This window comes from Coturnix japonica, chromosome W (genome assembly GCF_054131305.1).
Source record: "Coturnix japonica strain WE chromosome W, WE-NBRP24, whole genome shotgun sequence".
NCBI classification, from domain to species: Eukaryota; Metazoa; Chordata; class Aves; order Galliformes; family Phasianidae; genus Coturnix; species Coturnix japonica.
The window spans coordinates 9,544,676-9,571,874 of NC_140701.1; the positions used below are offsets into that span (position 1 = coordinate 9,544,676).

Sequence of the window (27,199 nt, forward strand, 5' to 3'; positions counted from 1 at the left end):
GTGGCAAATGACTTATGGGGGTGGTTGCAGCAGTGGGAAGATGATAACTGGCAACGAAAGGGTAAACCTGTTTGGGCTGCTGAACTATGGAAAGTTATTGCTGCCCAAATAAGGAACACTGTTGTAAAGGTGAGCCATGTAGATGCTCATGTACCTAAAAGTAAGGCTACTGAAGAACATAAAAATAACCATCAGGTTGATCGAGCTGCCAAAATTGAGGTGGTTCAAATAGACTTGGACTGGCAGAACAAAGGTGAATTATTCCTAGCTCAGTGGGCCCACGAGACTTCAGGTCATCAAGGAAGGGATGCAACATACAAGTGGGCCAGAGACCGAGGGGTGGACTTAACTATGGACGCTATTGCTCAGGTTATTCATGACTGTGAAACATGCGCCATAATTAAACAAGCCAAGAGGATGAAACCTTTTTGGGGGGAAGGGCGATGGCAAAAGTATAAATATGGAGAGGCACAGCAGGTTGATTATATCACCTTGCCACAATCTCACAATGGTAAGCGTTATGTACTCACCATGGTGGAGGCAACCACTGGGTGGCTCGAAACATACACAGTACCCCATACTACCGCCCAAAACACCATATTAGGGTTGGAAAAGCAAATCCTGTGGCGGCATGGCACTCCGGAAAGAATTGAATCAGATAATGGGACCCATTTCAAAAATTCTCTTGTAACCACTTGGGCCAAAAATCATGGCATTGAGTGGATTTACCATATTCCCTATCATGCACCAGCTTCTGGTAAGATTGAATGATTCAATGGGTTGTTGAAAACTATGTTGAAAGCAATGGGTGGCGGAACGTATGTAAATTGGGAGAACCATTTAGCAGAAGCCACCTGGTTGGTCAACTCTCGAGGATCTAGTAATCGTAATGGTCCTAACCAATCCAGCTCCCTACGTACTGTGGAGGGAGATAAGGTTCCTGTAGTACACATAAAGAGTGTGTTGGGAAAAACAGTTTGGGTCCTTCCAGCGTCTGGAAAGGGCAAACCTCTCCGGGGTACTGTCTTTGCCCAGGGACCTGGGTGCACGTGGTAGGTGATGGACAAAAATGGGAATGTCCAATGTGTACCACAAGAGAATTTGATGTTGGGGGAGTGCAGCCAGTGATTTCTTGTAGATATATAGGTAGAGTCACAGAAATATTTGACGAATGTCCAATTAGGTACAGGACTTAAGATAGAGTGGATTAATGTTAAGGAAACACATTTTTTCTATATACCTTAATTAGGCATTCTGTAAGCAAGTTTTCCATCTGGGCTCTATATCGTGCACTGGCTATGCATGTGTAGAGCACACATGGAAAGAAGTATAAGTCAAAAGGAAATCTACTGTGGCGGCTGGGAAAGGATGAGTGCACCTTGATGTGGGGGACGCCCTACTAGCACTGCCTTTCTCCTCCACCGCTGTCATGTTTTCCTTTTTCTGGCAGTTTTGCCAAGTTTCTCAAAATTAATAAATAATAGTGGTTTAGGTTATAGAGTTTTATTCTCAACTTAGGGATTTGTATGGAATAAATATAAATTGTTGAGAAAATAAGGTTGCTGATTACTCACAACTATACGTATGAGTGTGTATGTGTGTATAAGCATAATGTAATGATGTAGAATAAGGGGTGGAATGTCATGGTTTAATAGTTTTATTATTTTGCTATCAGTATTCCACATCATAACATCATATAAAGAATGAATAATTTTACTGAATCTGCAACTTACAGAAGAAGACTACATCTCCCAGAGAACAACACGAGCAGAGAGATAGGTCACGGGACCTGGACACTATATTAAGTCTGTCGCAGGCTAGACTGATGTTTTTCGAGTTCTGGCGTTCAGGGGAGTGTGTGGGAGCCTTCACCGTTTCGCCTAGATTCACAGTAGGCCTCTCGGTTACGGGACTCATTCTCTCTCCTATTTTGCTTGATTCGTTAGCTCAATTTTCAATTATATTGTATTATATTGTGTTATCCTGTATTTCGATATAGTATTTAGTAAATAAGTGTGCCTCCTTAGATCGTTGCCGCTGCTTTCTTTTCCTAATTTACTTTTTCCTTTCGGCCTAAGGCCCCTGCGGGGCCCACGGCCCCCTGTCACGAACGCAGGTGGATTTTTCGTTTAAACCGTGACAGATTTTGGTGGACCACCAACCTTTTGGTTAACAGCTGGTTACTGGTGCCTCATGTGACTGATTAGAGTTGACTTGGTGATTTTCTTTTTTGGCTTGAACCTCAGCTTGGAAACTCTCTCTCTCCAGAATAGTATTATACAGAGCACAGTACGCATAAGCCAAACCACAAATAAGGTTTACCTCCTTAGATCTCTGTAAGCCACACCATCTCTGACTCAAATACTCAATTTCTTAGGGTGCCTCATGTGTTCAGGAGTTAAATGCCACAGCACTGAGGGTTCTAAGATTTTTCCTAAACCTTTCTATATACCCTGCCAGTCAGCATTCTCTGGTTTTGAAGGAGACTTCTGCATAGAACGAATGGAGAGAAGTACATTCTCTGATATTGATAACATGAACGTGAGTATGAATATGAGAATGAACACTAACTCAGCTTTCCAAAAACGTGTGGCAATCTGGGAAGACAGCCTGGAAACCAGATTGAACATCGTGGAGTTTGTAAAGGAAAAGACGGATGTTCTGAATGCCTTCTTTACATCTGTCTTTAAACGTCAGACCAGTTATCCTCAGGGTACTCCTCTCTCTGACCCGGTAGTCTCGGCTTGGGAGCAAACTAACCCCCCTGTGATTCTGGAAGAAACAGTCAAGACTTACTACTCCAACTGGACTGCCACAAGTCCGTGGGGCCGGATGAGATCCACCCGAGAGTGCTGAGGGAACTGGCAGAGGTGATAGCCAATCTGCTTTCAATTATCTAACAGTGCTCCTTGTTGACTGGTGAGTTCCCAGAAGTCTGGAGGCTCACCAATGTGACTCCCATCTACAAGAAAGGTCGTAAGGAGGATACACGGAACTACAGGCCTGTTAGCCTGACCTAGGTTCCAGGGAAGGTTATGGAGCAGATTGTCTTGAGGGAGATCACGGGGCATGCACAGGACAACTCGGGGATCAGGCCCAGCAAGCATGGGTTCATGAGGGCAGGTCTTGTTTGACCAACCTGATCTCCTTCTATGATCTAGTGACCCATCTGCTGGATGAGGGAAAGGCTGTTGATGTAGTCTGCATAGACTTCAGCAAAGCCTTTGATGCTGTTTCCCACAGTATTCTCCTGCAGAAGCTGGCAGCCCGTGGCTTGGATGGGTACACTCTTGGCTGGGTAAGGAGCTGGCTGGAGGGCCAGGCTCAGGAAATGGTGGTGAATGGAGCTCAATCCAGCTGTCAACTGGTCACGAGTGGTGTTTCCCAGGGGTCGGTGCTGGGGCCTGTCCTCTTCAACATATTTCTTGATGACTTGGATGAGGGCAACGAGTGCACCCTCAGTAAGTTCGCAGATTACACCAAATTGGCTGGGAGTGTGGATCTGCTTGGGGGTAGCTCGGCCCTGCAGAGGGATCTGGACAGGCTGGAGAGCTGGGCTGAAGCCAATGGGATAAGGTTCCTCAAGACCAAATGCTGCGTTCTGCATTTCAGCTACAACAACCCCGAGTGACACTACAGGATTGGGCCGGAGTGACTGGAAGACTGCGTAGAGGAAATGGACCTGGGGGTATTGATTGATGCTTGGCTGAACGTGAGCCGACTGTGCCCGGGTGGCCAGGAAGTCCAATGACATCCTGGCTTGTGTCAGAAACAGTGTTGCCAGCAGGAGCATAGTGGTGATTGTTCCCCTGTACTCAGATCTGGTGAGGCCGCACTTCAGGTACTGTGTCCAGTTTAGGGCTCCTCACTGCAGGAAAGACATGGAGGCCCTGGAATGTGTTCAGAGGAGGGCAACAAAGCTGGTGAGGAGTCTGGAGCACAGGCCGTATGAGGAGAGGCTGAAGGAGCTGGGAATGTTCAGCCTGGAGAAGAGGAGGCTCAGGGGAGATCTCATTGCTCTCTATAACTTCCTGAAGCAAGGTTGTGGTGAGCTGGAGATCGGCCTCTTCTCTCGTGTTATTAGTGATAGGACCCGAGGGAAAGGCTTCAAGCTACCGCAGGGGAAATTCAGGCAGGAAATTAGGAAGTATTACTTCTCAGAAAGGGTGGTCAGGCAGTGGAATGGACTTCCCAGGGAGGTGGTGGAGTCCCTGGCCGTGAAGGTGTTCTAGGAGCGACTGGATGTTGTGTTGAGGGACATGGTTTAGTGGGAGCTATTGATAATAGGTGAACGGTTGGACTGGATGATCTTTCAGGCCTTTTCCAACCTTGGTGATTCTATGATTCTAGGACTGAGGTTAAACAATTATTCAGGTATATCAGTGAGAGATCTGCCCCAAGGTGAGAAGGCTCTGCATGGCCTTCTGGACAGCTACCTGGAGCAGTGGGCACCCCCAGGGCTTTGGAATTTCATCTCTGAGCAACTACAGGATCCTGAGAAATTGGTAGAATATTGGGGGCAGGTCTGCTGTGGCACTGGTAATCCTAATCAGGCACAAATGACTGCAGTGTGCCAGGGCCTGCCCAAACCTACTGAGCTGTGTTCAACACTCTTCAGCATCTTCAAGGGGAAGAGAGCTGGATCTGCTGACAGTGCTGCAGCCTCTGCAACTCCTGGAACAGACCCTGCAATAGCTCCAAGTTTTGCTACACATCCTGCAGTTGCTCCACGCTCTGGAAAGATCCCACTGTCACTCCACCCCTCATAAGGAGCTCTGCGGTCACTTCTGCTACAGGTCCTGTAGCTATTCCAAGTATTGAGATAAGAAAATGAAACAAATTCCTCCCAAGGGAGGTGCACTGTGCCAGGAGGTACAGCCCTGTGGTCACTCCAACACCTCCAATGAGCACAGTGGCTGCTCCAACTTAGTCACATGTCCTGTGGTGTTCCAGTTCTGACAATGAACTCTGAGGTCGCTTCAAATCCTGCAACAGCCAGACAGTCACTTCAGCTCCAACAGTGAACCCTATGGCTGTTAAAACCCCTGCAACTAGTCCTGGACTTGCAAACAGATAAGCATAGTTCATAAATGTTTGCACCTGCATATGTTGTATAGGTGTGAAAATATACTCATGATGTTATATATGTATAAACACATTTGTCATATATTCCTTTTTTTTTTCTCTTGATCTCAACTCATAAAATTTAAACCACAGCACTGCCCTGAGTCCCTTACAGATCCCCTTGTGAATAGTCAATCTCTCCCAGTCATGCAGTGAAGAGCAACAAAAGATCTCAAATTATTCTCAGGGAGCAGCTCCTCCTTATATTCCTTACTATACTTACTATATTCCTTACACCAGCTTTGGAAGACGCCTCCTGTTCTCTGGTCCTGCTCTGAAGCAGCCCTCTTGTTATGGCAGTGCCAGCAAGGAGACCAGCTCTGACACAGCCGTTCATATTGCTGGCTACTGACTGCAGTCCCGGAGTGCTGCTGTAGAGACAACAGGACTGCTGTGAGACACACAAGACCTTCAGGCTTGCAAAACTGAGAGGACTTGAGAGCACTGTGGCAGGGTAACGAGAGCAGGAATGAAAAGAGCTTGTTAGACTGCTGTCTGTGGCTGTACCTCCCCATGACCCAGACATGATAAGAAAAGAGAAGTGCTAAGGAAAAGTCTGTTTTTAAAACTTTTTATTTATCTCTTAATATATTCAAGGAATAAGGATCCATGTTTACCTGAGCACCTGGAGTGAGAAAATGGAAATTAGGTAGGAAAGAAGTAGTGAAATAAATTGCAACTTATTTGCAGATTACAGTATTACAAAAAAAACAAAAAAACAAAAACAATAAAACATAAAGAACCATCACTGAGTGTTGGGTGAGGAAGATGTGCACTTCATCGAAGTTGGAATCGTACATATTGCAACACCTTCCTAAGAGCGTGCTTGATCTCTCTGTTCCTCATGCTGTAGATAATAGGGTTAGTTGTTGTATTAGGCGAAATTCGACCCTCGGGATGTAACGTGATAGGCCTTCCCCTGCTGGGTCATGCATATGTAAAAAAGATAAGGATGAAACTGGATACCTATATAAGAGACCCTCACATTCCAATAAACGCCATTTTACCGCTGACCATATTGGTGTAACAAACAGCTGTGACTTGGTCAGGGCCGTCGATACACATTCACAAAGGGACTTGACTTTCCAGGTTACCAGATTGAGGTAACAATTGGTGCCCTGTGTGAGGAAAGTCCTGGAGGTGAGTGTGTGACGGCTAAAACCGCGCTGACGGACGTGGTATCCACGGTTCGAGCCCGTGGAAGCACTCTCGGTGGGGTGCAAAGGGGAATGCAGCGCTGCGCCTATCCTACGGCCGATAGTTCGTAGAAGACCAGGAAGACTTCAGGTCTCTGGGTAAATGGATTCCGTCCTTAGAGTAGTATTGCAACTTTGTAAAACCTATTGTGGTAAGAATGCTCCTTCTAAGAAGGATATTGCCGCTGTTGTCTCTTGCTTGGAGTCGGCGCGGCTTTTACCCACCCCTGGCGTTTTGCTCCATTCGGGGCGGTGGGACTCTTTCACTGAGGCCCTGCTCCAGAGAGCCACCCGCGAGCATAAAGCGAAAGAATTAAAAACCTGGGGTTTGGTCCTAGGTGCGCTTAAAGCGGCTAGGGAGGAGAAGCAAGTCCAGGCCATCGCGAAAGGGGTCTTTGGTCTGGATTCCGGGACATCCGGGGTCTCGGGGGGTGCGGGGGATCTGCTTTCTTGCAGTGACTCCGGATCCAAGATGGCGTCGGCCACGCCGGCTGTTTCCAAGATGGCCATGGCCGCGCTCGAAACAACAACTCCGGAAGAGAAGGCGGAAGCTGACTCATCGGAGGAGGCGCCACCATCATATCCCCGCCTTTACCCCTCTTTGCAGAGCTTTCACTCACCCGAAGGGGGCGGTTCTTGTCCGGAGGGGGGAGGATTTATGGAGGTGGCGCGCCGTGGAGGCGTGGGCTCGCCCTCATACCCGCCCCCCTCAGAGGAGGGATCGTGTTCCAAAAAGGGGGAGGAACGGAAGGCTTTGCCCGGCCCCACTGGATCGGGTTCGCCTCCACGGAGGGAGGAGTTGTGGGGGGACCAAGAGTTAACACGCAAGCCCACTAATTGGGCTGACATCCAGGAATCAATGCGTGAGTTGGGGCTCAAGGAGCGAGATCATGCAGTGTTCCCGATTGTCGTCAGACAGGAGGAATCGGTTTGGGTACCTTTGGAAGCAAAAGCAGTTACTCGGTTTGCAGAAGCGATTGAGAAAAAGGGGCTGAGATCTCCGATGACACTAAGTGCCTTTGAGGCACTCATTGCCCCAGGTCCCCTACTCCCGTATGACATTGAGAGTCTAATGAGAGCCGTTCTCGAGCCAGTTCAGTTTACTTTGTGGAGGGAGGAGTGGATGATACAACTTAAAGCTATTGTAGCTGAGGCTGGACGTGATGCACAACACCCAGCTAATGGGAGGGAGGGGGAACCGAGAACTGATATAATGAGGCTTTCGGGAGTAACTGCGGAAATGGCTGGGTCCCTGGAGAGACAGCTTAGGCTCCTGCGCCCAGGGGAATTGCTTTCCACTACAGGGGCGGCTGCTACTGCCTTTAGAAACTTTATAAGAAAGGCAGAGCCTGCAGCCCCGTGGTCAGAGATTGCTCAGGGTCCCACAGAGTCATTCTCTGATTTTGCTAATCGATTGATACGAGCAGTAGAAGGATCGGATCTACCTAAGGACGCGCAAGCTTCTGTTTTAAAGGATTGCCTGAAGCAGAAGGCTCACAAAAATGTTAGGGACATCATTCGAGCTGCCCCTGACGATCTTGAGACTCCGGGTGAAATTATTAAGTATGTGCTGGACAAACAACAAACAACACCGCTGTCTAATGAGGGGCTAGCAAGCGCATTGCTTTCTGTCATGGCCATGCAAAATGGTCAGTCCAAGGGCAACTGCTTTAAATGTGGTCAGCCTGGCCATTTCAAGGTACAGTGTAAAGCTTCAGGTGGGCAGCTGAAGACTAACAGCAAGTGTCAAGCCTGTAATAGGCTGGGTCGTACAGCTCGTCAATGCCGAAAATACACTCTTATGCCGCAGGGAAACGAGAATGGGAGGGCACCTCAGGCCCAGGGTCCCTCCCCCAGTCAAGTACTTGGACCCCACATGCCATTGAGTTCGGCGCAGGGGAGAGTCCACATCTCTCACCCGCAGTGGCCTTAACTATGGATCTCAGTCAACGGCCTATAGTCAAGATAATTATGGCTTATATGGGACAATTGCCTTATAAAAAGATTCCTCGCTCCGTCCTTATCACAGCCTTGCTTGACTCAGGAGCGGATGTTACGGTAATAGCAGAAAAGGACTGGCCTCCATCCTGGCCAGTGCTTGATTTGGCAAAATCCATCTCTGGGGTTGGGGGTACAGTGTCAACTGGCAAGTCAGCGGAACGGGTGGAAATCACTCTGATTAATAGGGACGGTTCCATAGACAAACCTGTACTGATGGGACCTCTGATTGGGTCTGTTCCAGGCACAATTTTGGGCCGAGACTTCCTTGATGCCTTAGGGGTTCGCATGACAAATTTATAGTAAGGGCCACTGTCTACCAATTAGCAATGAAACACGCCATTCCCTTGCGCTGGAAGCAGGATGCTCGTCCTGCTTGGGTAGATCAGTGGCCCCTTACTCATGAAAAGTTAACAGCGCTCAAGAAGTTGGTTTCGAGAGAGCTTTTTTTAGGCCATTTGGAGCCCTCTCTTAGTTCTTGGAACACTCCTGTTTTTGTTATCCGAAAATCTTCAGGGTCATTTCGGTTGTTACACGACCTTCGCGTGGTTAATGCACAACTCATCCTCTTTGGTCCGGTGCAACAAGGTGGTCCTCTGCTATCAGCCATACCGGAGGGATGGCCTTTGGTGGTTATTGATCTTAAAGATTGTTTCTTCTCTATCCCCTTAGCAGTGAAAGATCGGGAGGCCTTTGCTTTTACTGTACCCACTCTCAATAACCAAGGGCCTTCGGAGAGGTTCCATTGGAAGGTACTTCCTCAAGGTATGGCATGCTCTCCCACAATCTGCCAACTCGTGGTGGGAAGAATAATTGAGCCGGTACGAACATCACTGCCTGATTGTCGAATTACTCATTATATGGATGACTTGTTGCTTGCTGCTCCCAGTGAGGTTCAGTTACACGATTTGGAAAGGCGAGTGGTTGATGCTCTCACTACAGCGGGTTTTACCATCTCCCTGGAAAAGATACAGAAGGGGCCAGGGATTGAATTTCTGGGATATCGTTTTGGGCCCATAATGGTAGCTCCCCAGGGCCTGGATATTAAACCCCACGTTAGGACCTTGTGGGACGTCCAGAAGCTGGTGGGGGCTATTCAGTGGGTGCGCAATGCCCTTGGCATACCTCCACGACTCATGAAGCCATTTTATGATCAGTTGAAGGGTTCGGATCCCAGGGAAGAGAGAGCATGGACACAGGAAATGGATTTGGCCTGGCGGGAAATCCTACAGGCTTGTTCCTCCAATGTCCTTGCTCGATGGAGCCCTGATCGACCCTTGGAGGGGGCTGTCACCAAGTGCCAAGATGGGGCGGTGGGGATACTTGGACATACTCTGGGTTCCCGGCCGCGTCCGCTCTGGTGGCTGTTCTCTGTACAGCCAGTGAGAGCATTTACCTCCTGGCTTGAACAGTTATCCTCCTTGCTTCAGATTAGGCTTGCTGCTGTGAGAGCGTTAGGAAAAGAACCAGATATCATATACATGCCAAGTGCCTTCAGAAATGTCAACCCTCTGCCTGATGCCATTTTACTTGCTTTGCAAGGCTTTAGTGGAAAAATCTTCTACTCGGATTCATTGCCGATCTTTGAACTTGCAAAGCCCCTTCAGATTTCATTAAAGCTCAGGGTACTTGACACCCCGATGGAGGGACCAACTGTATTCACAGATGCCTCTTCTGCCACGGGTCAGGGAGCGGTGGTTTGGCAGAATTCATCCAATAGGTGGGAACACAAGCTGATAACAGATAAAACGGTCAGTGTTCAGGTGCTTGAAGCCAGGGCCGTAGCAGTGGCTTTACGTCTGTGGCCAGAAACTCCGTGTAATGTGGTCACTGATTCAGCATTTGTGGCTAAGTTACTGCTTCGCATGGGCAATGAGGGTGTGCCTAACACTGAGATCGCTTTCTTGCTGGAGGAGGCTCTGGTCTCCCGATCTGCATCTGTGGCCATTCTTCATGTCCGCAGTCATTCGGAGGTACCAGGGTTCTTTACAGCTGGAAACGCGGTGGCTGACCGGGTAGCGGGTGGACAGGTGCTTACCCTTCAAAAGGCACGTGACTTACACTCCTCTCTGCACATTGGAGCACGAGCTTTGCCACGAGCATGTTCCATTCCTCTATCCACCACTCGAGAAGTGGTTCAAACATGCCCACACTGTAATTCAGCACCTGCGTTGGGGGCGGGAGTTAACCCCCGGGGGCTCTCTCCTCTAGATATCTGGCAGACTGACTTCCCTTTAGAACAACGTATGGCTCCAAAGCAATGGTTGGCGGTCACCGTGGACACATCATCGACGATCATCATTGCCACCCAACATACGCGTGCTAACTCTCCTGCTGCTCAGCAACATTGGGCCACTGCCATCGCGGTCCTGGGGGTGCCGCGACACATCAAGACAGACAATGGCTCGTGTTTCATCTCGCGATCTACACAAGATTGGCTTGAACGGTGGGGAATATCTCACTCTACAGGCATCCCTGGGAATTCCCAGGGACAAGCAATTGTGGAGAGGGCCAACCGCCTCCTGAAGGATAAGATACGTGTCCTTGGGGAGGAGGAGGGTCACAGAGGTAGGATCCCAATAGCCCAACAGGCAGAAGTATTGGCCTGAGCACTTTATGCAATCAATCATTTTGAACGAGGAGAGAGTAAGCACACCCCAATACAGAAACACTGGCAACCAAGAATCATTGACGAGGGGCCACCAGTAAAGATAAAACAGGATGATGGTACCTGGGAATCAGGGTGGTCTGTTTTAGTTTGGGGCAGAGTTTATGCTGCAGTAAAGGACAGAGAATCGGGAAAAATATTATGGGTTCCATCGAGAAAAATAAAACCTGATACAGTGATCACCCATAAGGGTGTTCTGGGAGAAACAGAAAACTAATCGAAAAGCTGAGTACTTTCCTTCTAGGTACGGTTGATGGGAGCCCACCAGCTGCATCCACGAAGCGACCCCACTGGAAAAAGAAAAGGGACGAATGAAGAACAGCTGTCAGTACCCACGAGAAAGATATCTGTTACATCACTGACTGTGTGCCTTTGTGTGATTGTTTTTGTTATAAGGGGATGAGGTTCGTTTGTGGGGTCCTACAGCCAGAATTTTTGCATTTATTTTAGCTCTAGGAGTAGTTGTAGTCTATGCTTTTAGAGAAATTGAGAGGCTGGCATGCTGGCCCGTTAAGCTAATGCCACCACAGTGTTCCTATCATTTTAGTCTTTTTAGTTTTAAGGATTTGTTTACCTTATTTGTTTCAATGTATTCAGGGTTGTTTACAGCGCATGATAATGAGCTGTGTAAGCCCAAGATGCCTTGAAAATACTAACTAAAGAACCACTAACATTACTATACACTGCACCACATACCTCTGCATGTTTACGTCACTTTTTAAATAACTCACCACAAAATTTATATATGAAAACTAACACTTTTATATGTTAGGGATAGTGTTAGCGGTCGCGTTGTTACGAGTCTTGATTTTGTTGGGCATGAGGAAGGGGAGATGTTGTATTAGGCGAAATTCGACCCTCGGGATGTAACGTGATAGGCCTTCCCCTGCTGGGTCATGCATATGTGAAAAAGATAAGGATGAAACTGGATACCTTTATAAGAGACCCTCACATTCCAATAAACGCCATTTTACCGCTGACCATATTGGTGTAACAAGCAGCTGTGACTTGGTCGGGGCCATCGATACACATTCACAAAGGGACTTGACTTTCCAGGTTACCAGATCGAGGTAACAGTGTTGGATGAACCACTGCGTACAGAAGAGCCACTGTCAGATCCAGGAGTGGGAAGGAAACAGAGAAGGGCTTCAGGTAGGCAAAAAAGGCAGTGCTGACAAATAAGGAGACCACGGCCAGGTGAGGGAGGCACGTGGAGAAGGCTTTGTGCCTTCCCTGCTCAGAGGGCATCCTCAGCACAGCCATGAAGATCTGCACATAGGATACGATACCACTATGAAAACAAAGCATCCAAAGATTAAACAGGCACTAAAAATGATAAGCACAACTTTCCCTGAGGTAGGAACCAGAGCAGGAGAGCTTGAGGATCTGGGGGATTTCACAGAAAAACTGGTTCACAATGTTGCCTTGGCAGAGAGGCAGTGAAAACGTACTGGCAGTGTGCAGCAGGGAATTGAGAAGTCCAGTGCCCCGGGCAGCTGCTGCCATGGTGACACAAGCTCTGCTGTCCATCAACGCCCGGTAGAGCAGGGGCTTGAAGATGGCAACGTAACGGTCATAGGACATGATGGTGAGAAGGGAATACTCTGCTGACGTGAAGAAGAAAATGAAAAAGAGCTATGCAGCACATCCTGTGTGGGAGATGGCCTTGATGTCCCAGAGGGCGTTGGCCATGGCTTTGGGGAGAGTGGTGGAGATGCAGCCCAGGTCGAGGAGGGCCGGGTTGAGGAGGAAGAAGTACATGGGGGTGTGCAGGTTGCAGTCGCAGGCTACGGCTGTGCTGATGAGGCCGTTGCCCAGGAGGGCAGCCAGGTAGATGCCCAGGAAGAGCCAGAAGTGCAGGAGATGCAGCTGCCGTGTGTCTGCCAATGGCAGCAGGAGGAACTCACTGATGGAGCTGCTGTTGGGCATCTGCTGTTGTTGGGCTTGGAGTCCTGTTCAGAGTGCAGAAGATAATGACAAGTCCAGACCATTCTCAGAGACACTCCTTCTACTGTATTATGAAATTTTTTCATTCTCTTATTACAATGTTTATTTAGCACCACAAATAGAATTGAATGTCATGAAGTTCAGCATTCTATAAATAGAAGAAGCATATGGAGCTTTAATCTTCCTTTCATCTTCTAGTCTTATTCCATCTCCCTGGACTTTTTCACCTGTTTTGTGCCTCATATCTTTACCCTCACTGCTCTTAAAGCCCTCTGTCACAACGTTTGTGCCATTCACTTTCTGTTCAGGAAACATGCCTATCTGCAATGTGCATTATTCTTGTCAACAAAATTGATAATTTCAACTAGTTCCACCCTTGGAAAGGTTCCTTTTCATAAAAGGAGAGGCTGAAAATATATCACGTGTGACAGTTCACATAACAAGCAATTGACTGAAGAAGAATTGGGAGTCTCAGAGCTGTGTTCAAATCTGACAGACTCTTAGATTTCTGCTTCCAATCCTTTCGCCTTCCGTCCAAACAAGAAATAGAAAATTGCTACCTTGTCTCTCCTCTTGCAAAGTACGCACAGAAACTTTCAGTTGTGCAGTGGAGCTGTGATCCCCCTGCCCCAAGCATCAGCTGTGGCAGCACAAGCCCTGCCGGGGGGCTCCTTCCCCCCTCACGTCTCCCCGCAGCGCCCTGGGCAGCTCCCTGGGCAGGCTGAGTGCTGAGCCTGGCAGGCGGCAGAGTCCCATACCTGGCACACAGCCCCTGGGGCACAGCAGGGACCCTGCTCTGCAGGACAGCCCTGGGCACCCACCTGCAGCCCCGGCTGCACAGCCTGCAGCCGTGCTGGGACACGCAGCCCTCAGGGCTGTGCTCAGATGCTGCAGCATGGAAGCCCTCAGCTGTAGCAGAAGGATTTAACACTGTAAAGAAACATGCAGTGCCTGAAGCTTGATCTGCTACAGGATGTCCCAGATTAAGTTAACCCTCTATGAATAGCAGCTGAAATACCTACTGCAAGGGACTTACCATGTCATGGTCTGTGAGCAATGTTCCTGCAGTGAGCTCACAGCCCGCTCACTCTGCACACATCCTATAAGCTCTCTCCAATTTCTCTCTTCTTTTTCTGTCACCTGCAGGCTGTGCTGTGCACAAGAGCTGCTCCTGGGCACAGCTGTGTCTTTACAGCACCATCCACTTTTATGAGCTCCTTGTGTCCCAGGAGCATGGCCCAGCTGAGCAGCAGATAATGTCATTTTAATCCTTCCCACTCATCTCCCCAGAGTTGTCCCTGTGTCCTCATGGCCATCAGATCCTGAGAGGCAACAGTATCATAACTGTTCGTTAAAATCTGCTCCATTATTCACCAGTCAATTTTTAACCTGTGATGAGTCCTACCAGAGGGTTTTTGATGAAACAAAAAGGGCACCGAGACAAGGATAAGGAGGGTTGGACTTGCCCTGTGCAGGGCAGTTATCCAGAGGAGACAGTGCAGGTAACTCATTCCCAGATAGAAATCCTGGGGCTGAAATTGGATGCAGCTTCCCACAGACCCATGGCAGCTGGGATTCCTCTGGTTCAGCTCAGATGTTCACAAGTAGTTTTACAGTGATTCTTTAATACCTTCTTTAAACAGAACTATAAACAAATAAACAGTAAATGTCTGCTGAATTCTTTGTCTTTAAGCTCTCTCCAGATATCTCTCCATTTTGCTGAACAAGTTCTGATAACCTAAAATAGATAACAGGAAGGCACAAGGCACAAGATGCTCTTTAGGTTAGAATGGGTCCCAGGGCGCATTTGATGCTGAGTCCATCAAACTCCAGTGCAGAGAGAAGTTTGCCCAATGTGCTCAACAAGACAAAGTCAGAAGTAACAGTGAAGTTTCTTGGAGTACTAATGGACCCACTGAGGGCCATTACCAAGTAAGCTTCGCAAGGGACTTTTTAGAGCAGATAATTGGAAGCCATGACTACAGGCAGGCAAAGGCACTGGCATGCAAAGAAACCTCTCCTTTGCCTTACGAAGCAGACAGGTCAAGCCCTGATTGCAAGACCAGTGGTAGGGAGATCCTGTCTCTCATGTTGGCTCAGGGCACGTCCTGGGGCAGTGGAATGGAGGTCTGTATGATGTTGAATGAAATACAAGGGGAGAGAAGATCCCAGGCTCTGCATGGGGTGCAAAGATACTGTCAAGTTCATATCCCACATGTGCCCTGTGACTTGCGGAATCAAACTCTATAATCCAGAGATGGGTTATAAAGCAGGTATGTTTATTCCAGCGTTGCACAGCGCCGGGTGCAAGGGGGACAGCTCCACCAAACTTGCACACCATAAGGAGAAAAGTGTGTTACAGATATAGGTTAAGCTAATACATAATCAATAGTCTCCTCCTCAGTTTGATTACATATTCATTACATTCCCTATGGCTCCGTTCCCCGCAACCCCATTCCCTCATTCCCCCTGACCCCATTCCCCGCGACCCTTGCCGTTGTTTTGGGGTGAAATTCTTCTTCTGTTTTCTTCTTGGTGTTATCTGCTGGTACCATTCTCCCAGGTAAGCATCGTCTTGCCCGGGGGTATCTAATCCTTCTTCTTGTCAGAGGTCTCTGGACAGTTTCTTCTTATCTTTATTGCCCTCTTCTCTGGTTTTCTTTTGACTAAGTGTCTGTAATTCCCCCTTTCCCTGCCCTTTTAAATGTAAACTATCTACAGTTACCCTTTGTCTTGGTTTCTGTTAAGTTCCCCTTTCCCTTTCTATAGCAAAGTGTTACCTTACCACCATTTTGAGGCTTTGCTCACTCTTCACTGTGTCTCAGCGCAGGATATGGGGTGTGAGAAGGGCTCAGTCTGAACAAGCAGTCAGTTACAGTGAAACTCTGAACTTCAGATCTCTGAGTTCCAGTGCCCTCCTGTGCACACTCTCCCATAGTTTAATGTCCTCTGTGGTGCCCAGAAGTGCACCCAGTGATCCAGGTGAGGCTGTAGCAGTGCAGAGCAGACAGGGATGATCCTTTACCTCACCCAGATTGCAATAACTTGCTTGATGCACTCCAGGGGACCGTTTGCCTTCCTTGCTGCCTAGGCACACTGCTGACTCACGTTCAGTTAGATGTTGTGCAGGACCCCCAGTCCTTTTCAGTCATACCGCTCTCCAGTGTCCCATACCTAGTCAGTGTGCATGTCCAGTGTTGCCCCTACCCAGGTGCACAATCAGGCACTTGTTATATTTTATGGACCTGGTGCCGTATGCAGTATATTCTGTGCAGAAGGGTACTGTGAGAAATAGTCTCAAAAGCTCTACTGGTAACCTCAACTATCTACCCTTGGTCAACCAATTTGGTAACCTTGTCATGAAAAGACCTACAGTTAAACAGGACCTTCCCCTCAGGAAGTTGTGTTGGCTGTGACCAATGACCCAATTGTTCGTCAGGTGTTTTTCAGTCACTCCCACCATCACTTTCTCCATAATTTTACCAAGAACTGGAGTGAGACTGAGAGGTCCATAATTGCCCCTGTCATCTTTCTTGCTCTTCCTTACAATGAGACAACATTTTCCAGCTTCCTGTCAGCTGGCATGACCCTAGACTTCTTTAGATGCCATTGAAATGAGAGCCCAGAACATACTAAGGTGTCATCAGTGCAAGAATGTAGATGTGCCATAGCTTTGCAATGCCTTGAACTCCAGAGTATGCCACAGATGGTGCAGAGAGGAAGATCTGCCTCTTCTGTTGTGAGCTCATTCATTTGGTAAGCAGAATAACACTATCTGATACATGGGGACTGTGTCTCTGCTCTGCTCTGCTCTGCTCACAGAGGAACGGTGTGGGGGCTTGCTCTCATGTCAGTGCAGATAAACTCACTTTCTCTTTAACCCTTTTTTCCTCTGTAAACTCTTCCACTATTTGTACCCTCAGATACACTTCCACATAGCCTCAAGTACATTTCCACGTGCCAGTAACAATTACACTGTCTTATACTATCAAAACAGTTTGTCAAACAACGTTGCAGCAGGGAAGCCCATGGGATACCAGGGATACTCGTGATATGATGGATCTCCCATGTTGCTAACCATTTCTTTGTTGAGCGAGACATGAAACAGGACCCATTATCGTTCTTGATCTGACAAAGTTGGCCAACTACAGCAATAGCAACAGTCCAGTGACTCTGTGCTGCCGATGAGTTTGCTTTATCATGCTGACTGGCTACAATGACAGCTGAAGACGTGTCCACTGTTACAGCCAACAATTTGCGGGGCCCCGTGCAGTCTTCTCAAGTGAAATCCTTCTGCCAGACCTGCAATGGGGCAGGACTACGAGGGTTCACTCCCACCCCTATCACCAGCACTGAATTGCAAAGAGGGCATGTTTGGGCAACATCGTGTGCAACAGACAGCGGAATGGAGCAAGTCCTAGATAGCGTATGGGCACCTATTTGAGGGGTGGAGTGAAGATCACAGGCATCCTGAACTGTAAAAATGTGTGTACTAGCAGCTCTATCTGCTACCTCATTGCCTGTGGTGAAGAAACCTGGCACCTCAGAGTGGCTATGCACATGGAAGATTGCAATAGGGGCTATGCGGGTAGCCAGGCCTTCTTCCAAAACACCAGCAGCTTTTGTACTTGGGAAGCCCTCTCGGCCCATCCTGGTCAGCTGATTGGCAGCAAATGCGGAATCAGTGACAATATTACAGGGTATCTCCAGCCAAAAGTGAACTGAAACTGCTACGGCCATTACTTCAAGCATCTGCACACTAACCACTGGGTCTACGAAAATAGCGGTCTGCCAGTTATTATTAGATGCTTGCCAAACCACTGCCCCCTGGCCTGTTCTTGAAGAGGCATCTGTGAACAGTGTAGGCCCCTCAAGCGGAGAGGTTTGAACTCGAAACCACAGAGAAACATCCAGAGGCCCGGGGGTATCTAATCCTTCTTCTTGTCAGAGGTCTCCGGACAGTTTCTTCTTATCTTTATTGCCCTCTTCTCTGGTTTTCTTTTGACTAAGTGTCTGTAATTCCCCCTTTCCCTGCCCTTTTAAATGTAAACTATCTACAGTTACCCTTTGTCTTGGTTTCTGTTAAGTTCCCCTTTCCCTTTCTATAGCAAAGTGTTACCTTTCCACCATTTTGAGGCTTTGCTCACTCTTCAATTCCCCCCTTTTCTTTAATCTAGCAGGCTTTTACCTGCTAGATTCTTAATGGGTCTCAAAATAGGCTCCGCTCTCTACCTTTTGTCTCAGCTCATGTCTCTTCCAATCCTCGTATTCCCTTCCGGTTCCTTGGTACAAGCACATAGAGCACTTTACTACTATACAGGTAAAACTTATTAACAGCACCAAGATGGCTATAATGATTCCGACCAAAAAGAGATGCTTTACCCATCCTAAATTTGGTAACCAGCTAGTGAGTGTATCCCACAATCCTTTTTCCCAACCTATGTTATCCTGACTTGCCTTGTGCAACACCTTTGTTTGTTCCCAAATTTTCCTCAAGTCGGTTTCAATTCTTAGGTCTTTGTTTAGGTACACACAGCAGCTCTGATTTATTATTGTGCATACCCCCCCTTCTTTGGCTGTTAATATATCCAGTGCCATCCTGTTTTGAATCACCACCTTGGATAAGGAGGATACCTCTTCTTGGATTGCTCGTAATGCATCTGTTGTGGCATTTTCTACTATTTCTAAAGTAGCTGAGATATTCACAATTGCCTGTTCTAGTTGTGTCACCCCTAGAGATGGAATGAGAATTCTTAAGAAGCTATGAAAGCCTGTGCTGTGCACTAAGGGGTTGTATGTGTGCCTAGTTCGAATCCAGGGAGTTCTTAAAAGTCCTCGTGGGGTGTCTTCGTGTACTGTAGTTTGAGGTACCAAATATCCTACAGTGCATGTCCCTGTCCAATTTATAGGTAATGCTTTTCGTGCATGCCCATCCCCACACAGCCACCAATACCCATTTGGTAATTTACATGGCTTGGGCATCTTTTCTTGGTAAGCAAATGATGTAGCCATCCTTGCAATTCCGAGAATATTCTTATCTGAGACCCAGTATGATGCCTCATCTGTTCTAGGGTCGCATCCCGTGCCTTGTGCCCATTTCCCAATTCTAACAATCCCTGTTACTATTCCTGAATTCCCATATTCCCAACTACACCCTATGCCCGTTAAGTTTCGCCATCCCACCCCCACCCCCTTATCAAATTTTCTATCTACAAAGATTGACCTAGTAGAATCTAAGATTAGCAACTCAAACCTAGGACCTTTCTGTGGTTTGTCTTGTTTGTCTTCTAGACCAAACTTACATTTCCCATATTCCACCCAGCTTGGAATTGTCCAGTTTAGTGTTGCCACCCCATACATAGGCACTCTTCCCTCTCCTCTAGGGAGGGCCGTGCATATCCAGCAAGATTTATTGAAAGCCTGGCCAATTTTCTCAGTCATTTTCAGGTAGCTGTTCCCATGCCAGGCTACGACTGTTGTCACGGTCATGCTAAAAATTACCAAGCTGTTATACATGTTTTTGGATTTTGATCTTCAGTGGTCCTTCCTCTTTCACCGTCCACTGTTGTCTGGGAGCTTTCTTCAGGCGGGTGTGGTGTATCCAAGGCGTCAGTCCTTTCACCTTTGCTGCCGTGTGGGTGGTCAGGAGCACTTGGTAGGGCCCACTCCACTTTGGTTCCAGAGGTGAATCTGAGAGGGATTTAACATAAACATAGTCGCCTGGTAGTATATTATGCACTGGGCTATCTAGGCCCCGTGCCCTGGCCCCAAGTACTGTTTTTTCAATTTTCTTTAGTTGCTTTGTCAGATTTACCATGTATTCATTCAATACTTCTTCCCCAGTTTGCATAGAGATTCCCTTCTGTACAGGGTAAGGCCTCCCATAAAGGATTTCGAATGGGCTCAGTCCTTCCTTGGTTCGGGGTTTGGTACGAACTCGTAAGAGTGCCAGTGGTAATGCCTGAGGCCAGGGTATCCCAGCCTCTTGGCCCAATTTCACTATCTGTAATTTGATTAGGTGATTCATTTTTTCCACCTGACCGCTGGACTGCGGCCTGTATGGTGTATGTAGCTGCCAATCAATTCCCAATAGTGAACTTACTTGTTGGACCACTTTAGCATTAAAGTGTGGGCCACGATCTGATGAAATTGCTGCAGGGACCCCAAACCTCGGAATAATCTCATGTAACAGAGCCTTTGTTACCTCTCGAGCCCTGTTAGTCCTACAGGGGTACGCCTCTGGCCATCCCGAAAAGGTGTCTGTTAATACCAATAAATATCTGAACCCCCCTTTTCTTGGGAGTTCTGAGAAATCAATTTGCCACTGTTGTCCCGGGTAATTCCCTTTCCCTATCTGCCCTAGGGTGACTTTATGACCTGACTTGGGGTTATTCTGTAAACATATCTCGCATTGTTGTGTCACCTGCCTAATTGTGGAATACAAGTTCCGGGCAATTATTCTTTGGGCTAAATATTTATGCAGTGCCTCCACTCCCCAATGAGTTTTTCTGTGTTCAGCCATTATCACTGCCCACAGTATAGCCGTGGGAATAATGATTTTACCTTGTGGGGTAGTGGCCCATCCTCCCTCTCCCACTTGCCCTCCTAGATCTTCTATGAGAATTTTATCTTCCTTTGAGTATCTGGGTTCACTATCAATTTGGATTTTACCGTCTGGAATTAAAGAATGCATTTCCACCGGGTCTTCCCTTGCTGCTCGTTTTGCCTCTCGATCTGCAAAAGCATTTCCTACTTCTTCCGGCATCTTTCCTTTCTGGTGTGCTCTGCAATGCATAATAGCCACCTTTCTTGGTCGATGAACTGCTTCCAGGAGCTTTAAAATTTCCTCGGCATGCTTAATGCCCTTTCCTTGTGTTGATAATAGTCCTCTCTCCTTCCATATTGCTCCATGGGCATGTACAACACTAAAAGCATACTTTGAATCTGTCCATATGTTGATTCTCTTTCCCTCTGCCAGCTCTAATGCTCGAGTTAGAGCTATGATTTCTGCCTTTTGTGCAGAGGTATTTGGGGTCAAGGCTTTTGATTCTATTACCTTGTTTGTAGTTGTCACAGCATAGCCTGCTTTGCGTACCCCCTGCAGCACAAAGCTGCTACCGTCAGTATACCAAGAGTCCTCAGCATCTTCTAGTGGTTCTTCTTTCAGGTCTGGTCGGCTGGAACACACCGCATCAATGGTTTCCAGGCAATCATGCAGTACTGGTTCTCCCGAGGTTCCACTAAGGAAGGATGCTGGGTTAACAATATTAGTTACTATTATTTCCACATCATCTTGTTCCATCAGGGTAGCTTGATACTTAAGGAGTCTCTGCGGTGAGAGCCAGTGCCCACCCTTCACTTCTAACACAGTTGAAACAGTGTGAGATGTCAAGACTGTGATTTTCTGCCCTAAAGTAAATTTACGTGCTTCCTGAACATTTAATACCAGTGCAGCTATTGCTCTCAAGCAGCTCGGCCACCCCCTGCTTACTTCATCCAGTTGTTTAGAAAAGTATGCTACTGCTCTTCAATAAGGTCCCAAGTTCTGAGCCAGGACTCCCAAGGCTATTCCTTGTTTTTCATGTGAGAATAGCCAGAATGGTTTTGTTGTGTCTGGCAACTCTAAGGCAGGAGCCTGCATGAGCTCACGCTTTAACTGTTTAAAGGCTCTTCTGCTTTCCCCATCCCAAGTGAGAGTATTGGGGTTAGTTTTTAAAAGTGCAAAGAGTGGTTTTACCAGAAGTCCATAGTTATGGATCCAGAGTCGACTCCAGCCTGTCATTCCCAGGAATGTGCGCAGCTCCTTTGCAGTCCGGGGCTCGGGGGTCTGACAAATGGCTTCCTTCCTCGCTGTTCCCAGCATCCTTAGTCCTGCTGTGATTTCGTAGCCCAAATAGACTACTTGTCGTTTCGCCACCTGGGCCTTCTGTGGGGAGACTCGATACCCATTAAGCCCCAGAAAATTCAGTAGACTGATAGTCCATGTTATGCACTCTTCTTCCGTTTCAGTAGCTATTAATAGATCATCTACATACTGTAACAGAACTCCTTTCTCAGAGGGGCGTTCCCATTGTTCCAAATCCTTGGCTAGCTGATTCCCAAAAATAGTTGGGCTATTCTTGAACCCTTGGGGAAGCACTGTCCATGTCAGTTGTGTTTTTCTGCCGGATTTAGGGTTCTCCCACTCAAATGCAAATAATAGCTGACTCTCTGGACTTAGGGGTAAGCAGAAGAATGCATCCTTTAGATCCAGTACGGTAAACCAAGCCAATTCACTAGATAGTTTTGTAAGCAGTGTATATGGGTTTGCTACCAGGGGATATAAATCTTCTACTATTTTATTGATTGCTCTCAGATCCTGTACTATACGGTAGTTCCTGTCTGGTTTCCTAATTGGGAGTATCGGGGTATTGTATTTAGATTCACATTCCACTAATAACCCATGTCTCATGAATTTATCAATTAATGGTTGTGCTCCCTCTCTATCTTCTATCCTTAGGGGGTATTGTTTAATTCGTGGGGGTTGAGCTCCTTGCTTTATATTAATTACCACAGGAGGGGCGTTTTTTGCACGCCCTGGGATTTCCGTTGCCCATACCCCTGGATAGACCTGATTACTGATTTCTTCTGGCATCCCTGTGTTTTCGGGAGTTGAGTTTGTTGTGATCAATGCTAGGCTCAGTACCTCAATTAAAGAATCATCCCTTACTTTAAACCGCATCTTTCCTGCCTCAAATTTTATTTCTGCCCCTAATAATTCTAAGAGATCCCGTCCTAAGAGGTGATGTGGTGAGTCAGGTAGGTATAAAAATCGATGTATCCCTACCTGCTTCCCCAATTTATATTTCAGAAGTTTAAGGAAGTAAGCCTTTTCGGGTTGACCAGTGGCCCCTTTTACAGTCATAAATTCTTTACTTAATGGAGTTAATTCTTCATTTAGTACTGAACAAGCCGCACCAGTATCTATTAAAAATTCTACACTCTTCTGTTTCTTCCCTAGCTTTATCTTAACCAGTGAATCCGCCAGGGTAGACTTGCCCGGTTCCAGTCAATCCTCCTTTACGGGGGCTTGGAACTTAGTCCATGCCCCCCTTTTCTGTTTTCTCAGTGGGCATTCATTTTTCCAGTGTCCTTTTTTCCGGCAGATGGCACATTGGTCCTTTTCCAGGGGCTTTCTTGTTCTGCACATTTCACCCCTCCCTGTCCCTTGCAAAGCTGCAATCAGTATCTGTCTGTCCTTTTTCCTATCTTCCTCCTCCCGATTGCTAAACACTCTCCAAGCTACTTCTAGCAAACTTTCCAAATTTCTATTGGCCGGTGCTGGTAATTTTTGTAGCTTCTTTCTTATATCCCCTGCAGACTGCCCTGTGAATAGTGACACCAACTGATGAATACCTTCCTCTGAATTTGGATCCAGGGAGGTATGTTTTCTCATTACATTCCTCAGCCTTTCAAGGAATTCCGAGGGAGTTTCCTGGGGACCCTGTTTCACTTCAAATAATTTAGACCAGTTCACTGTTCTGGGGATAGCTCTTTCTACTCCCTTTATTACCCATTCTCGGTATCTCTCCAAAAGCTCCCTGCTATGATCTGTATTTGGGTCCCAGCGAGGGTTTTGTAATGGGAAATAGTCTTTAATATCTTCATCTGTTCCTCGCAAACTATCCTCAAGCAGGGTTTGTGCTGTTCTTAGAACCAGTTGTTTTTCTGTTTCAGTCAGTTGATCTAACAGCAACTGAATATCATTCCAGTCTGGTTCAAATTGTCTAACTAAAAACTGCATTTGTCTTGCTACCTTTGATGGGTCATCTCGGTAGTTTTTACAAACCTCCTTCCAAGACTCTAAGTCAAATGAAGAGAACGGAACTTTAACTAACATTGTACCCCCCTCTGGACGTACCACTTCCCTCAACGGAGCTATTGTTAACGGCTGCTGGCTTCGGGTACATGAGGCTACTGGGGAGGCAGGAGGCTCAGGGGGTGAAGGGAGGGCCAAGGGTGAAGGGGGTGAAGGAGGATTAGAATCCTCAAGGGAAGGCATTTCTGGATCTAGTGGGATTTCCTCATTTCTCACCCTCATTGTCCGCTGAACCTGGAGATATTCCAACAATTCTTCAGGCTCCCTAACCTTGCCTGTCTTTGTGCACTGCTGTCCGATACTAGAGGACGAGCAGCAGCGTTTTATTTTACTTTCTTTTGCCTCCCGCCGTACTTTTTCTATAGTTAGTACAAAAGGATCTTGTGGCGGTCCCATTCCACACTCTTTCTGCCATTCCGGGTGGTTGCGGAGGGTGAAGAACATATCTGCATATGCTACCTCCTCCCACTTATTTTCTCTCCTCAGAAACAACATAAGCTGCAAGATTGTATTATATTTTACTGTTCCATTTAGAGGCCATTTCTCCCCTTCCTCCAGCTTATACACCAACCACCACTGATTACAATATTTAATCAAGTTTTTCCGACTCAGGGTTCCTCTTGATTTCCCAGCAATATCTCGCCAGTGTGCCAGTATACAACCCAGGGGTGTGCGCTCAGGGACCTCTTTGCTCTGTGATTTCCCCATCGTAACTTAATATAAACAACCGTATTCTTTTATAAGTAAAACCACTTCTGACACAACAGTATTGTTATGACTTATGACCACGTACTTTACAACAACCGGTAACTAATAATACAAAATAAACACGTATTAAAACAAAGACAAACAAGTATTGGTGACAGCTTTCGCTTCGTCCGTCCCCGGCCGTTTCCCTCGCGGGAGGACGGAACCGCGGGTCGGGACTCCGCACTCGCCCCGCAGCTACGCAGCATCTCACTCACACCACACTCACACGACAATTCAGAATTACAGAATTTAAAAAAAACAGAATTACAATATATCATTTGTTAAGCTTAACCAAAGATGTTAAGAACACCGGTGCTAGTTGTTGACTTAGGTCACCTATATAAACAGCGCTGTACCATACCAATTATCCCAGGATTACCCAAATCACCCTGTACCAGAGAGCAGACAAGCTCTGCCCAATTAGCAATCACTTGAATGAGAGCAATAGCCCTTTTACCATGCATACGACTTACTGGCCCCTTTGTAGGCACTCCCTAGGGAGTCCTCCTAACCCAGCCGGCAACCTAACCTAACCCGTGAGCTCACGTCCCTAGGGGGGGAGCACGCCGATTCCTCTGTGCCCTGCGTAGGATGTTTCCTCATGACTTACGGGACCCCCGTTTCCCAGTTTCACATACCTTTCCGCCGACAGATGGTTCTTGTCTGCTCCCGCAGTGATCAGATGAGGGAGGGGAGTCCTTCCGAGAAATCTCGGGGTGCGCGAAAGGCGTCCCCCTTCTCAGCTGGTCCCGCAGCCAAACAGAGGTAGTCCCATCTGGGGTGCCAAATTGACTTGCGGAATCAAACTCTATAATCCAGAGATGGGTTATAAAGCAGGTATGTTTATTCCAGCGTTGCGCAGCGCCGGGTGCAAGGGGGATAGCTCCACCAAACTTGCACACCGTAAGGAGAAAAGTGTGTTACAGATATAGGTTAAGCTAATACATAATCAATAGTCTCCTCCTCAGTTTGATTACATATTCATTACATTCCCTATGGCTCCGTTCCCCGCAACCCCATTCCCTCATTCCCCCTGACCCCATTCCCCGCGACCCTTGCCGTTGTTTTGGGGTGAAATTCTTCTTCTGTTTTCTTCTTGGTGTTATCTGCTGGTACCATTCTCCCACGTAAGCATCGTCTTGCCCGGGGGTATCTAATCCTTCTTCTTGTCAGAGGTCTCTGGACAGTTTCTTCTTATCTTTATTGCCCTCTTCTCTGGTTTTCTTTTGACTAAGTGTCTGTAATTCCCCCTTTCCCTGCCCTTTTAAATGTAAACTATCTACAGTTACCCTTTGTCTTGGTTTCTGTTAAGTTCCCCTTTCCCTTTCTATAGCAAAGTGTTACCTTACCACCATTTTGAGGCTTTGCTCACTCTTCACTGTGTCTCAGCGCAGGATATGGGGTGTGAGAAGGGCTCAGTCTGAACAAGCAGTCAGTTACAGTGAAACTCTGAACTTCAGATCTCTGAGTTCCAGTGCCCTCCTGTGCACACTCTCCCATAGTTTAATGTCCTCTGTGGTGCCCAGAAGTGCACCCAGTGATCCAGGTGAGGCTGTAGCAGTGCAGAGCAGACAGGGATGATCCTTTACCTCACCCAGATTGCAATAACTTGCTTGATGCACTCCAGGGGACCGTTTGCCTTCCTTGCTGCCTAGGCACACTGCTGACTCACGTTCAGTTAGATGTTGTGCAGGACCCCCAGTCCTTTTCAGTCATACCGCTCTCCAGTGTCCCATACCTAGTCAGTGTGCATGTCCAGTGTTGCCCCTACCCAGGTGCACAATCAGGCACTTGTTATATTTTATGGACCTGGTGCCGTATGCAGTATATTCTGTGCAGAAGGGTACTGTGAGAAATAGTCTCAAAAGCTCTACTGGTAACCTCAACTATCTACCCTTGGTCAACCAATTTGGTAACCTTGTCATGAAAAGACCTACAGTTAAACAGGACCTTCCCCTCAGGAAGTTGTGTTGGCTGTGACCAATGACCCAATTGTTCGTCAGGTGTTTTTCAGTCACTCCCACCATCACTTTCTCCATAATTTTACCAAGAACTGGAGTGAGACTGAGAGGTCCATAATTGCCCCTGTCATCTTTCTTGCTCTTCCTTACAATGAGACAACATTTTCCAGCTTCCTGTCAGCTGGCATGACCCTAGACTTCTTTAGATGCCATTGAAATGAGAGCCCAGAACATACTAAGGTGTCATCAGTGCAAGAACGTAGATGTGCCATAGCTTTGCAATGCCTTGAACTCCAGAGTATGCCACAGATGGTGCAGAGAGGAAGATCTGCCTCTTCTGTTGTGAGCTCATTCATTTGGTAAGCAGAATAACACTATCTGATACATGGGGACTGTGTCTCTGCTCTGCTCTGCTCTGCTCACAGAGGAACGGTGTGGGGGCTTGCTCTCATGTCAGTGCAGATAAACTCACTTTCTCTTTAACCCTTTTTTCCTCTGTAAACTCTTCCACTATTTGTACCCTCAGATACACTTCCACATAGCCTCAAGTACATTTCCACGTGCCAGTAACAATTACACTGTCTTATACTATCAAAACAGTTTGTCAAACAACGTTGCAGCAGGGAAGCCCATGGGATACCAGGGATACTCGTGATATGATGGATCTCCCATGTTGCTAACCATTTCTTTGTTGAGC

At 47.2% G+C, this 27,199-nt stretch overlaps 2 protein-coding genes and 1 long non-coding RNA gene across 3 annotated transcripts in view; 1 reads left to right on the forward strand and 2 right to left on the reverse strand.

Annotated features, from left to right (window-relative positions):
• Positions 1–27,199, forward strand: part of LOC146754483 (uncharacterized) — a 211,584-nt gene that overhangs the window by 172,275 nt on the left and 12,110 nt on the right. The gene's annotated exons all lie outside the window — the stretch shown is intronic.
• Positions 1–27,199, reverse strand: part of LOC146754485 (uncharacterized) — a 138,825-nt gene that overhangs the window by 68,615 nt on the left and 43,011 nt on the right. The window lies entirely within an intron of this gene.
• On the reverse strand, positions 17,855–25,211 carry LOC146754487 (endogenous retrovirus group V member 2 Env polyprotein-like). The gene is made up of 2 exons (XM_085527708.1): positions 25,180–25,211; positions 17,855–19,623 (listed from the first exon to the last, which is right to left on the reverse strand). The coding sequence occupies exon 2, from the start codon at positions 19,447–19,449 to the stop codon at positions 18,133–18,135; it is 1,317 nt and encodes a 438-aa protein (XP_085383834.1). The 5' UTR covers positions 19,450–19,623; positions 25,180–25,211; the 3' UTR covers positions 17,855–18,132.

Coding starts and splice junctions, on each gene's coding strand:
- LOC146754487 (XM_085527708.1), bottom strand. CDS start 19,449: ATGTATAACAGCTTGGTAATTTTTAGCATGACCGTGACAACAGTCGTA.